General features: G+C 44.2%; 1 protein-coding gene across 1 annotated transcript; it reads left to right on the forward strand.

Annotated features, from left to right (window-relative positions):
- The first annotated feature begins 6288 nt into the window (after window positions 1–6288).
- LOC111165462 (protein PIP-1-like) lies at window positions 6289–11746 on the forward strand. Its single transcript, XM_022556150.2, has 3 exons — window positions 6289–6352; window positions 10696–10809; window positions 11575–11746. The coding sequence occupies exons 1-3, from the start codon at window positions 6289–6291 to the stop codon at window positions 11697–11699; spliced, it is 303 nt and encodes a 100-aa protein (XP_022411858.2). The 3' UTR covers window positions 11700–11746.
- The last annotated feature ends 1042 nt before the right edge of the window (window positions 11747–12788 follow it).

The raw sequence follows: 12788 nt of genomic DNA on the forward strand, positions 1-12788 counted from the left end.
TAGATAAGTTCCAGAGAACCCAGGTAAATCATTTACATTTCAAAGGCACAGGAAGAGAAATGCAAATTCCTCTTCTAACTACTTACACCAAACCCAGCCATCTTGGGCTATTTTCAGAGAGCTTTCTTTTTTCCTGTTCCCAAATATCCACCTCAGTTTAAAGAAACAAATACGATAATACATATCATCTGCTCACTTTTGCATGACCCTCTTTCAGCAAAACCAGGAAGAGAAAAAGGGATTTGGACTCAGGTACCAAGACACTCATTCACAGACACACACATACCCACAAGATAAAAGCAATTGCAAAAGATCCACTTTGATATAATAGCCGAGCCATTAGGGGCCTTTGCCCTCCAGATCTCAGGGAGTATTGAGGCATTTTCTTTCATTTAGGAAGCATAGCTAAAGATCTATTAGTTTTACAAAAATACTCTAGGGGACTATAAGATGGAACAGAGCTCTGATCATCCATACTTAATTATTCATGGCCAGTGTTATCAAATATCAAGCAAACAGCAATTCAAATCGGTCTCTCAGGGTCACAGTTCCCTAGACCCTCAAAAAAGGAAGATTCCCCACCAGTGCCCCATCAGTCCAAAAGGGGAGGACCCCAACCAATGTCCCATTGGAGATGAAGCTGAACAAATGATTGTGGCTAGTTCAAAAGGGAAAATCTCAACCAATGCTCCACCACAGGTGAAACCTATGCAATAGGGAAGGATACCCTGGTGTCGTCAAACATGAGCCCCATCATTCACCAAAGACATCTCAACTGGCCAATGCAAGTACCAACACACATATAAACCACAAACTCATGGTCCCACAAACAAAGAATCAGACGAGGCATAGCCAGAAAGAATGGACTATGAGTGGCTCACCCCAAAATGATACACACAAAAACACAAACAACTAAGCTACAGTCACACAGACAGAAAATCAGAAGAGGTGTAGTCTAAAATTCCACTTCCACTCCCAAACGGAGGCCTCCAAACAAATTGGCAAGCCTGGCTCTCAAAAAGCAAATGAACTGGTTCTCAAATCGGGTAGAGTACAACAACAATTCCCCTCTCCAACAGGGTACCCCAATCAAACAAATTGGCTTGTCCTGTAAAGGAAAAGCCCAAATTGAGGGGGAATTATGTTCCTGGTTGTACACACCAGAGTGACTTACCCTCAAGTGGCTCACTTCCCACCAGGGAAGCAGCCCAAATGGAGTGGAGAGAATTCCCAGCTTGCGCAAGCTGGAGCAGCTCACCCAATGACACCGAATGTGGACCACAGCTCCAGATGTTTCTCCGCCTCAAACAGCCTCATGCCATGGGAGGCCAACGCCTGTTGGTGACAGTCCCTCCAAGATCCCTGGAGTGAAATGGGCTCCAACAGCTGCTGGAGGCTCAGGGAAGGGGCTGCCCCAGGCCAGGGTTGACCAGCCATGGGCACAGACTCCTGGCTGGCTCACCAAAATTGCTAATGAAGGTTCATGTGCCTGACGCACAGTGAGGTCAAACAAACTGAAATGTCAGAGTTTGGAGCAGAGAAAGGTTTATTGCAAGTCCATGCAAGGAGACGAGGTGGCTCATGCCCCAAAAAGCTTTGTGCTACCCGAAGTGTTTCGGCAAAGCAGTTTTAAAAGCCAGGTAATGGAGAGGAGGTCACAGGGTATGGTGTTCGGATCCTGTACAATTCTCTGATTGGCTGACGATGAGGGAACAGGGTGGTGTCACAGGGGTTAACTTTATCAGTCCTTAGGCTTTGGGAGGCCTGGAGCTATGTGCTCATGGTCATCAAGTAGTTCACATCTTCCATTTGGTGGGGGGTTTTCATATCTGGAAAACAACTCAGGAAATTTGCATCAAATACTATTATCTAGGTACTTCAGAGAAGAGCTAAAGCAGAAGATATGGGGGCAAGGCCTGTCCTGGGAAGGCCCCATAGGTTCCTGCTCAGTTACACTTTGAGAGAGATGAGGGAAGATTGTTGCTTATTATTCTCCTGAATCAGAGCAATTAAGTAAACAAGTAATTAGAGATCTAATTCTTATGGTTCATGAAAAGTGAAATGTTTCTAGGAGAGTGAGAGCAAACATTTTTTATCTTTAAACTGTACACATGCCCAGCTCCCAACTGTATACATGTACATGTCTGGATCTTTTATAGAAGTGGTAAGGAATCAGGGAACATTTCCCAACAACACATTAAAAATCATTTCTAATATATGTATGAGATTAAAAAACCTGCTTTTTTTTTTCTTTCAGCATCTTTCATTGGGATGCATTTTATATATAGTATATATTATTCAGTAGAAATCTCTCTCTTAGTCTGGAGAACAACCCAGAGGATGGGATGCTGATTACCACCCTCCCACCCCCTACCCTCTGCATTGGCTGTCCATCTGGGAATGTCTGTATTTCACCTTCATTTGTGAAAGATGAATTTTGTGAATGTAGGATTCTTGGTTGACAGTTTTGTTTTTTCTTTCAGCAGTTTAAATTTGTCATCCCATCTTCTCTGGCCCCCACTATTTCTAAAGAGAAGTCAGCTTTTAACCTTATTGAGGGAATCCCTTTTATGTCATGAGTCATTTGTTTTCATGCTGTTTACAAGATTTTTTTTGCCTTTTAACATTTTTACTATGATATGCCTAGGTGTAAATCTCTTGTGTTCATCCTACTAAGAATTTTTTGAACTTTCTGGATGATGTATCAATCAAGGTTCCTCAGAGGAATAGAACCAAACATATAATTTTATATTTGTTAAATGTGACATCTAGGATGTCTCATGGAAAGTTTCTTTCCCCTGAGAAATGCTATATTTCCTGCCACATCAGTAAACAAAGGATGTCACAGTCATCAGAGGTTGCAGCCACCATTGGTGAGCTGGTGAGCACTGAGGGGACTCAGGAAGGAGAAGGATGCCTGCCATCTAGCAGCCATCAGACTGCAGCCACTCCCCACAGTGAGCCCTGAGGAAACTCAGGATGTGAAAACACAGGATACTGGCCTCAGATAGCTGAGGTGCATATCAAAGGAATGATTTCAGTGAGCCCAGACTCTTGCATCTTCCCATTTACAGAAAAGTGCTAAATTCCTTAATTTGCAATATCTGGTTTTCTTTAATTAACAATAATCTTTTGACGTTCAGACTACCTGCCCTTCTTGCAAAACTCCTATATATCCTGGCTCCCCCCACACCTCCTCAGAGCAGTTGCCTCCTGGGCTTAAAGTCCTAAAAATTTCTGCCGAATAAAACATAACTCTCAACTTTTAGGGTGGGTGTATTTTTTTCAGTTGAAACCCCCTACCCCAGCTTTACTGAGGTATAATTGATAATAAAAATTATGTATATTTAAAACTTACAACATGATGATTTCATATATGTATACATTGTGAAATGATTACCACAATCAAGCTAATTAAAACATCTATCTTACAAGTTATCCTTGTGTGTGTGTATGTGTGTGTGTGTGTGTGTGTGGTAAAAACACTTAAGATCTACTCTCTTAGCAAGTTTCAAATATACAATACAGTTTTATTAAGTATAGTCACCATGCTACACATTAGATCTCCAGAACTTAGACATCTTATAATAAAAATTTGACCATCTCCCCATCCACTCCTCTGACACCCCCCCATCAAAGGCAGTTTTTATTGCCTGTTTTTTGTGTTTTTTTAATGTGTATGTGTCATACTTTCCTGTTTCTTTGCATGTCTCGTAATTTTGGGTTGAAAACTGAACACTTTAGGTAAATTATTGTAGTAACTCTGGACATTGATTCCTGCTCTTTCACCTTACCTCCCCGGGCTTGTTGTTGTCATCATTTTCCTGTTTATTTGTTTAGCGACTTGGCTGGACTATTTTAGTGAAATCTATTTTCCCTGCAGTGTGACAGCTTTGATGTCACCCCTCAGAGGGCACAGGCTGGTGCATGGTCACAGTCATCCTGGGATGAGAGTGGCCTACCAGGGCTCTTTGGGACCATCTCTTTCCCTGATTATCTGTGAAATTGTCTGCCTCTACTTGTGTCACACCAAGCTGTGGGCTCCATGACTAACTGGCTGATGGCTCTATTAACAATGACTTAGGACATGAAAAGCTTCATTGTCTGATCCAATTAATTTCAGATCTCTTTTATAAAGGTCACTTTTCAGGCCAGTCTTTCATATTTGTTCTGCTCCCAGTAGGATTTTTCTTAGCTGTTTCTTTCTCTGGTTCTCTCTGGTAAACTAGCTAACCTACAGTTTAACGTGTTGCTTGCAGGGAGATAAGAGTCTCTTCTTTAATTGCTTACCACCAAAATCTCCATTGTTTTTGAGGACGCCCTTATTCTTGAACGTCAGCACACTCTGTTTAGAATAAAGTTTGTTTTTCTGGGGAGAACTTCAGATTCTTAAGCTCCTATGGACTGCCCCTCTCTCTTGGCAAAATCTCTAAGCCCAGAGTTTGTGGAGGGGCAGAGACCTACTTAGCCAAGAGCTATATCCCTGCTTTCCAAGCAAGGTACTGCGCAGGGGGAGTAGCCTTTGGTCTTCTTGTCTTGCCTCTCCTGAAATGGAACCTCTGCCATAGCTGAGGGCAATTGGGACCCAATATTATCAGACTGCCACACCTGTGTTAGAGGCTCTGCTTTCTGGTGGGGAGCATGGTTGGTGGAGGAAGGGACACACTTGTCTTGGCCATACTTGCAGGAATTTAGCTTCTGCAACTTGGAACTACGGTGCTTGAGGAATGCTAGTGGTCTGACCCTCCCAGTGAGATGCCATGTCCCTCCACTGGGAGCTGGGGTAAAGAATTCCCCATTTTCTTGGCCATACCTTCCTAGAGTGGAATGTCTTTCATGCAGACCTGTGCAAGTTATGGTTCAGATGCCACAGATTCTCACTGCTCCTACTGAGATTTAGTACATTTTCTTGAAAAAAAAAGTTTCTTGATTTGCTGTATGCCCTTAGGACATTTTCCAGAGATTTAAAATGATTGTTTTAAAAATAGCTTTTGCCAGTTATAGTTGTTTCACTGGATGGGGTGGGAATGAGTCTGCAGATCTCCTCCTGACACCATTCTGGAAAGAGAGTTCTCCACTGGCTCTAATCTAGCATCCAGAATAGAAAAGAAAATTTTATTTAAAAAGGAATAATAGTGAGATGAAAAACTGACAACAAGAACTCTGGGTTGCTTGTAGTATAGATCTTGAAGATGGAGAAATGGAGAAATACTACATTTTGCTCCTGTTTGCCAAAACGTGAAAAAACAAATGCAGGTGTGCTTCATTTCCAAGAAAGGAGACAATAATACTGAGACAGGCTGGGACCTGGGACCTAGGACCCTTTGCTGCAGTGCTTGCACCTGGAAAAATGTCTCCTCCAGCAACAAAATACAAAGAAACTGTAAGGGACTAGAAATAACTGTGTGCATGTGCAGTTGGGGCAGATTATGGACAAGATACAAAGAGACCAAAAGCACAACTGCCACTTCTGAAGATCCGGGAGCAAAACAGGGTCCTACGTATGCCCCCTGCACACAACACCACCAAAGGGGTGGGCAGACCACCTAAGCCACCCCTCCAGCCTGACCCCTGGACCCACCCCTACCTCACCCCATGTAAGGAACCAGCTCACCTCCTCTGAGTGAGCGAGTGAATAAGGGAAACTGTTGCTAGTTCTCACTTTCCCCTGCAGCAGCAGAGCGCCAATAAAACCTTGCCTGAATTTCTTGTCTGGCCTCTGATCAATTTCTTTTGATTAAGGACGCCAGGAACCCTGGTTGGTAACACTACCACCAAAATCTATTTGTGTCCAGCCTGCACTTTACAAAGTCTAAGCATGTGTTTATTTCCCTAGGCTTATTTTAATAAGAGAGTATCCTTAATAGGAGTATTTTTGTTCACACCGTACCTCAGTAGTTCCTTTCAATATGGCAAACCTCTTAGATTATAAAACATCACTAACTCAATTGAATTCCCAAATCCTTAGGCAATGTAAGTCAGAATCTAGTCTTCCATTTTACAATTGTGAAATGGAGACACAAAAGAGCCAGCTCTTCTTACATAACTTGGCTCCCTCAGTAGGGCCAGTGGAGGTGAGCAGGGCCAATAATGCTGAAAGGAATGCAGGGCCCCAGTTCCTTCAGGGACCCTGTTTGCTCTTTGTCTGTGGAAGTACAGCCCTTTGCCTGGGCTGCCATTGGCTGCTCCTCCCAGCCTGGAATTATAAAGCCGTATCTCAGAGGCTCTCAAGGCCTGTGGTTCTGTCCTGCCTTCTGTAAATCTTTGGCGCTGGGGCCAAATCCAGAGATGGGTAAGTGCCTCCTGCTGCTGCTGCTGGTGGTCCTGTCCTCACTGCTGAGATTCCTGCAAGGTGAGCCCTCTGGGGAGCATGTAGGAGGGCAATGGGGACTGAGGAGAACCTGGGTGAGTGGCAGGTTATGTTTCCAGGCACTGCCTCTCTCTTTGACTCTTTGTCTGCTTGCCTTGACATTAGAATGTCCAACAGATAAGACGACCATATACATTTTACAATTTAATCTGGGGCATTCTGCTTTCGTAGGAATACATTTCAATATCTTTTTGCTTGAAAGTCTGTTTTTCATAACTTCAACTGGTTAAACATTTTTGAAAGCTGAAATACTTGGGTACTCCATTTGTTGACTACTTTAAGATTTCAGACTGTTGGGGTTATACTGTAGAAACAGGATGGACCCTCACCCAAACTTGGATCAGATGTCAAGACTGATGATGTCACATATGCACCAGGAGCGTACGAAAAGGTTTATTACTTACCTAATGAGGCTTTCTCGGGAGAGCAGGGCTTACTGCCAGGTGTCTTAAGATGGCTTGAGGGAGCAGAGAAAGGAGACTCAAATTTCTATGGTGGTGAGGGGGACAGACAGGGCAAGGGTTCCTGCATTCAGGTAGGGGCTTGTGTGGTTTGAAACGCCCACCAGTGGTAAAGGAGGGAGCTCCTGAGCCCCAGATGTGGGGCACAGGGGAGAGACTTCAAGGCTGCCAGCTGTGAAACATAAAAAAATGGAGTCAAAATCTACTACCTGACCAAAATGCAACTGACATTTGCAGGACCTTTTACAAAATGTTCATTACTGTTGTAGCACACTTAGATTGAGTCACAATGTAGTTCCTTAGAAGCTAAACCATTTTCAGATCTGCTTGATGACAAGGAGCAGGGAGAAATTTTGCTAAAGACTATTTTTTATTCCACATCACAAAACTTTTACAGTTCAGTTATTTTATCTGTGGGTGTGTATGTGCACATACATATATAATATATAAAATATATTTTTTCATATATATAATTCATAATATAACATATTCTATATGTTATATATATTATATATTCTAACATTATAGTAGATAACATTAAAATATATAAAGTATTTACATATATATTTATTTATATTCATATACTATCTGGTTTGGACACAGGACACAATTCAGAATTATGTGTGAATCAAAACCAACTATCAGGGCATTTTTTGCTCTCTGGGTCTCAATTAAGTAAAAACTTTTATTTTTTTGCTGCAATGTTATATTCTACCAGCATTTGTATTTATTCTTTCACAGTAAAAAGAAATGATTTTATGTTCTATGTGGACTTTTAAATTAAATTTATTATAGCATTCACAAAAAGTCAGGTGTTTCACCTTCTACAGAATATACTTTCATAGCTTTTATTTGATTCCATGATTGATTGAAAACTGGAATGATCATTGGCATTAACAGGCATCATTTGTTTCCAATGTCCTTCTTCAGCAAATGGAATCAGCCTGTTAATAGTCAATGTTTTGTTTGTTTTGTAAAAGCACAAGAATACTCAGAATAAAAAAAATAAAAAATTAATTTAGAAGAACACACATTTGATCTAAATGAAAATCCATCATCCTGTCTTGTGCTTCGCTCTGAAGCTGTCTGGAAGGTGATCCCAGGAAATACCAGGAGGGGCGTGGGGCAGTAAGACAGACTATGCAATGAAGTTAGTAAGCTGGACACCATGGTGGGCAAATGGAATCCATCCTGCTGGAAATTCTGGAGGACAGTGTACAGGATCCAACTCATGGGTGAGACAGTTGGAGTAGTCATCCACCGATTCCCCATCTGTTCTTGGGAGAGGGACGCTCCCAGGGGCATCTGCTCTCCACTGTTCCAGCTGCCCTGTATGCACAGCGAATGTGTCCTACAGCCCCACATCAGAGTCACAAGTGTTGCAGTCACAAGCATGTGGAGGTGAAGGCTGAGGGCTACGGGGAGGATGACGGGAATTACACCTGCTTCAGTCAGTGATACGTGAGGCCTCTGTTGCAGCTGCACAAGTGAAATCATCCCAGGGCACAGTCTTCTTCAAATAACTACTAACTTTCAAAAGAGCCACTGAAATTCTTAAGCAGATTTGTATCTTTAGGAGGTTTTCATGGGATCAGGGACAGCACAGGCCCAGGGGCGATGGTAAATATTGACAGACAGGCTGTTCAAGTTATACAGTCATCATTAAGTTTAGAGGAAGAAGAATTGCGTGCTCAGTTTTCTGTTGAGTGTGCACTTTTCAAAGTTCATTCCAGGCGAAAAGCTTTACTGCAAGATAAAAATGTGTGAGTAAATTAAAAAATGTATAGTTTCAGATTTAAACTACACAAAAAATGATGAGGTCGTGGCAAGCACATTGAAATGGCCTTCTATTTGTTCTGCTGGAGGTTTCCCAGCCCCTGTTTCCCACATAAACATTTCATTTATACTTGACCTTCAATTTCTCACATTTTGCATGGATTCGGTTGACTTGTGGCTTCCTTCCAGTTTCCACCCTCTTTCCTAGCCCTCTGTTACTTTCTCTTTCTTTAAAATCTATTGTCTGCACACCTGCAGTGAATAGAAAAACATAGTGAAACTGCAAAACATAGATCAGTTAATGTCATTCTCTATTGAAAAACCTCTGATGGCTTCCTCCAACTTTGAATAAAATCCCAGTTCTTACAATGGCCTAAACTGTCCTGTCCAAATAAGATATAAGCTGAGCTACAGATGTTATTTTAAATCTTCTAGTAGGCATATTAAAAAAATAAGAAATGTGTAAAATTAACTTTAATAGTACACTTTATTTAACCCAATACATCTAAAATATTATTTCAGCATGTAATCAACATCAAAGTTACTGATGAGCAATTAAAATTCTTTTGTGTGCTAAGTGTTTGAAATTGACCTACAGCCCATCTGTTTGGACTACTCGCATTTCACAGGCTCAACAGCCATGTAAGTCCCGTGGATACCACATACAACAGTGCGGGTCTAAGCAGATACGTGCTTATGGTCTGGTCTCTACCGACCTCTTCAGTCCCATTTTATAATATTCTCACCCTTTTCCACTTTACCTGTGTTGTTCTTTTTGTTTCTCAAACTGGCCAAGCTAATTCCGTCTCAGAACCTTTCTGTGCACTTGCCTGTGGATCTTCCTGGAACCAGTTTCCCAACTTCTCCCAGCCGTTTAAGTAGTCAGCTTTAAAAAAAAAATCATTCAGGTTTGAGCTTAAATCACCCTTGAGAAAGCTTTTCTGCCTCCCCAAGGTCTCCCCACGCTGTCTCCTCCATGTTTCCTCCATCTCATCATCTTCACGAGTCACCAGGACCTGAAATAACCTTTCTTATTTTTCATTGTCAGTCATTTTCCCCATTTATTTATTGTTTAAATAAGTGGAATGCATGTTTTAGTGCTCCTTCAGCACTCAATTCCCAACACATGGAATAGGGCCTCCCAGATGTCAGGTGCTCAACGTTTGGTGAAAAACGCAGGGAGCGCAGGGACCACTGGGTGCTCATCCCAAGAAGGAGGCTCCAGGGCAAGTGTTTGTCCGGAAGCTCCCTCCCTTCCTCCCTTCCTCCCTCCCTTCCTCCCTCCCTCCCTCCCTCCCTCCCTCCCTCCCTTCCTCCCTCCCTTCCTCCCTCCCTTCCTCCCTCCCTTCCTTCCTCCCTCCCTTCCTCCCTCCCTCCCTTCCTCCCTCCCTTCCTCCCTCCCTTCCTCCCCTCCTCTCCTCCTCTCCTCCTCTCCTCAATCTCCCCCTGGCTTGCCTCACTGTCTTACTTCCGATCTTCTCTTTTACTTCCCATCCCCCTCCTCCCACCCGTCCTTTCTCTCCCCTACCTGCCCCCTTCAGCTCTCCTTTTAGGCTGAGTCCTGGCGTCTCCTGGGAGCCCGACTCCTCAGATGAAAGGGAGAGTGGAGGGTGGGGCTCTGTGTGAAGGAGGGTGAGGGGAGGGTTTGTGAAGCTGCAGCCAGGACGGAGCAGGGGTGGGCAGTGCTGACTCCTTCGCAACTCCAACCATCACCTGTTCTGCTCCTGCAGATGCCATTCACATGGAACATTTTCAATGGTGCCCCTTGGTGTTGGGGTGATAATCAGTTGGCAAGTGGGGTCAATGGAGCTGCAGTGAAGGGCTCGACCTCATTCCTCCAGCAGCACAGCCCATCCCTGGGAGGACAGGCAGAGCCCTCTGTGCTCAGGTGCAGACCTTGTGCCTAGAGGCGCGCACGCCTCCTCCCAGGTACAAGCCAAGCACGGAGAAATGACCTGCTTTCAGCACATTCCTCAGGCGCTGGGAGCCGGTCAGTGTCCATGCGCACCTGGGTCACAGGTGTGCTCCCTCCTGAGCAGCCGGGATGCTGGGCCGTAAGAGCCTTATGATGCTGCTTTGACTTTCCAGCTCTAGAATGTTTCCAGTGTCACCGAGTCAACGCCAGCGGGGTTTGCGAGAACAGGGGAAGCTTCTGCCAGACTCAAGGCAGCCAGCAGTGCTTCCTGAGGAAGGTCTACGAAGGTAGGTGGGGCCTGAGAAGTCTCCTGGGTGACCTTTGCCAGAGGTTAGGGGCTGGCAGTGGGTGTTCAGGGTGGGGGGATAGTATGAACCCTCCATGGGACTCCATGAGAGCCTGGGCCCCAAGAACAAGGCCGGGTGCCTGTAGGACTCAGGGAAGTGACCCCTCAGGAACCCTGGGAGTAGGAACTGCATAGAAAAGGGGTTGGTTTTCTTTTCTTAACCTAGTGAAACATTTTCATCTCGTTGTGGTACTGGGCTGCCACTCGCTATTAATTGGGATGGTGACCTGTAAGCAAAGTAGGGAGTTTAGCTCCTGAGGGTAACTGGAACTAGGCTGCTGAAATTCCTCTGAGTGGGACCTGACTGTGATGGGGTTTTGGGGAACTAGGGACATAGATTGGGGGAGAAATGGTCAGGGTGGAGAGGGCAATTTCTATTCATCCTCTCTGCCTTCTCTTGTGTGGAGGGAATGGATTGAGCTCTAATATACAGAGCTTGCAGAGCTATTTTAGGAGAGCCCATTAGGGGGCCTACCTCCAGCATCTCATTCCCAGGAGGCAGACATTCACCCTACCAAGAGCATGAGTCCTCCATGGGATGTGCTATTTTCCCCTCATTCTTGATTAGTTGGTTGATGCATTGATCCTGTGATTTCGTTCAGGAATATTTACTGAGCTGCATACCAGGATATGCTGGGCCCCATACCCATGGGCCTGCAGCCTGGGTTCTGGGACCTCACTTGCCCTCTTCTCTGTCCCTTTCCAGGTGACACCATTTCCTATGGATACCAGGGTTGTAGCAGCCTATGTGTTCCTATGAAGCTCTTTAAATTCAGTGTTACTGTGGAATTTAGGTGCTGCCATGACTCACCTCTCTGCAACAAGTTCTAAAGACAGGGCCCAGCTTTTGCCCTGATGTGGTGGATGAAGCTAAGTTAGGATCCCTTTCAACCACCACAGTCTCCAAGATTCTGTGATCTGAATATGGGTCCCCTATGAGAAGCAGCCTCAGACTCGTTCTGTTTTCAGCCCCCCTTTCCTTTCCTTCATTGCGAGATGCCCCAGGGATAATTTTTGAAACCAAATTGGGTTGAAGATTGATGGGCATAGCTAGGTCCAAGGCTTCCTTCTCCCTTTTCAGGCCCTAATCATGTCACATTGATTGCTGCTTAAAAAGGCAGCATCTGTGGAAGGCTGCATTTGTGATTCTGCATGTTCTGGGGGCAGGAACTGAAGGAGGAGGGAGAGTCTTTGAAAGCTGAAAACAGTAGAAGTGTGAGTGGAGTCCATAAATGATGGATTAGTTGAGTGGGCTAGGTGTTGTAACACAAATCTCTTAAGTGGCTTAAATAAAAAAAAATTTTTAAAAATGGAGTCACTTATGTCAAAGTGATTTAAGATGGAGTTGGGAGGCTATTAAGGAAGTGGAACTTACACACGTCCATCCCTAAACCCAACATAAACTTTGGACCCATCCATCCTGAGACCACCTGGAACTTGTCTTCTTTACTCCTTAGAGACCACAGCTTAGCAACCAATGTGCTGCCAGCAAGTGACTGAAAGTCTGCCGGCACCAATCGTAGCTCTGTAAAGATAACTTTCGTTACTTCTCTGGAATATCTTTTTTTTGCCTTTAGAAGCCCCCACTATTTTCTGTTCCCCCCGGAGCACATTTGAGTTGCCATTCGAATCGGTGCCTCCCAAAATGCAATTCTTAGAACTCTAAATAAACTCTTTTTCTTATTTGCAGCCTTCTGCGTTTTTTGGTTATCACCTGATAATGGTCTCCGGATCACCATAGCTTGTTTTTGTATTCACAGAAAACATGCCACAGGCTGGGTGGGAGAGTGCGTTTAGACACATCTCCTCAAGGGTGCAAACCATGTGGACGTCAGAAGACTTTCCTCTGGTGTGGGTTGACTGGATCAGTGGTGGACACTTGACCCAAGTTGAGTCAATAAAATTCTCTTTCCTGGCAAA

Source organism: Delphinapterus leucas, chromosome 7 (assembly GCF_059928025.1).
Source record: "Delphinapterus leucas isolate spDelLeu-1000000601 "Yukka" chromosome 7, BTC_Dleu_Yukka2, whole genome shotgun sequence".
Taxonomy (NCBI): domain Eukaryota; kingdom Metazoa; phylum Chordata; class Mammalia; order Artiodactyla; family Monodontidae; genus Delphinapterus; species Delphinapterus leucas.

Excerpts from the sequence above, each read along its gene's own strand:
- LOC111165462 (XM_022556150.2), top strand. The coding sequence starts at position 6,289 with ATGGGTAAGTGCCTCCTGCTGCTGCTGCTGGTGGTCCTGTCCTCACTG. Across the intron at positions 6,353-10,695 it reads ACTGCTGAGATTCCTGCAAG|CTCTAGAATGTTTCCAGTGT; the intron begins GTGAGCCCTCTG and ends TTGACTTTCCAG. Across the intron at positions 10,810-11,574 it reads CCTGAGGAAGGTCTACGAAG|GTGACACCATTTCCTATGGA; the intron begins GTAGGTGGGGCC and ends GTCCCTTTCCAG.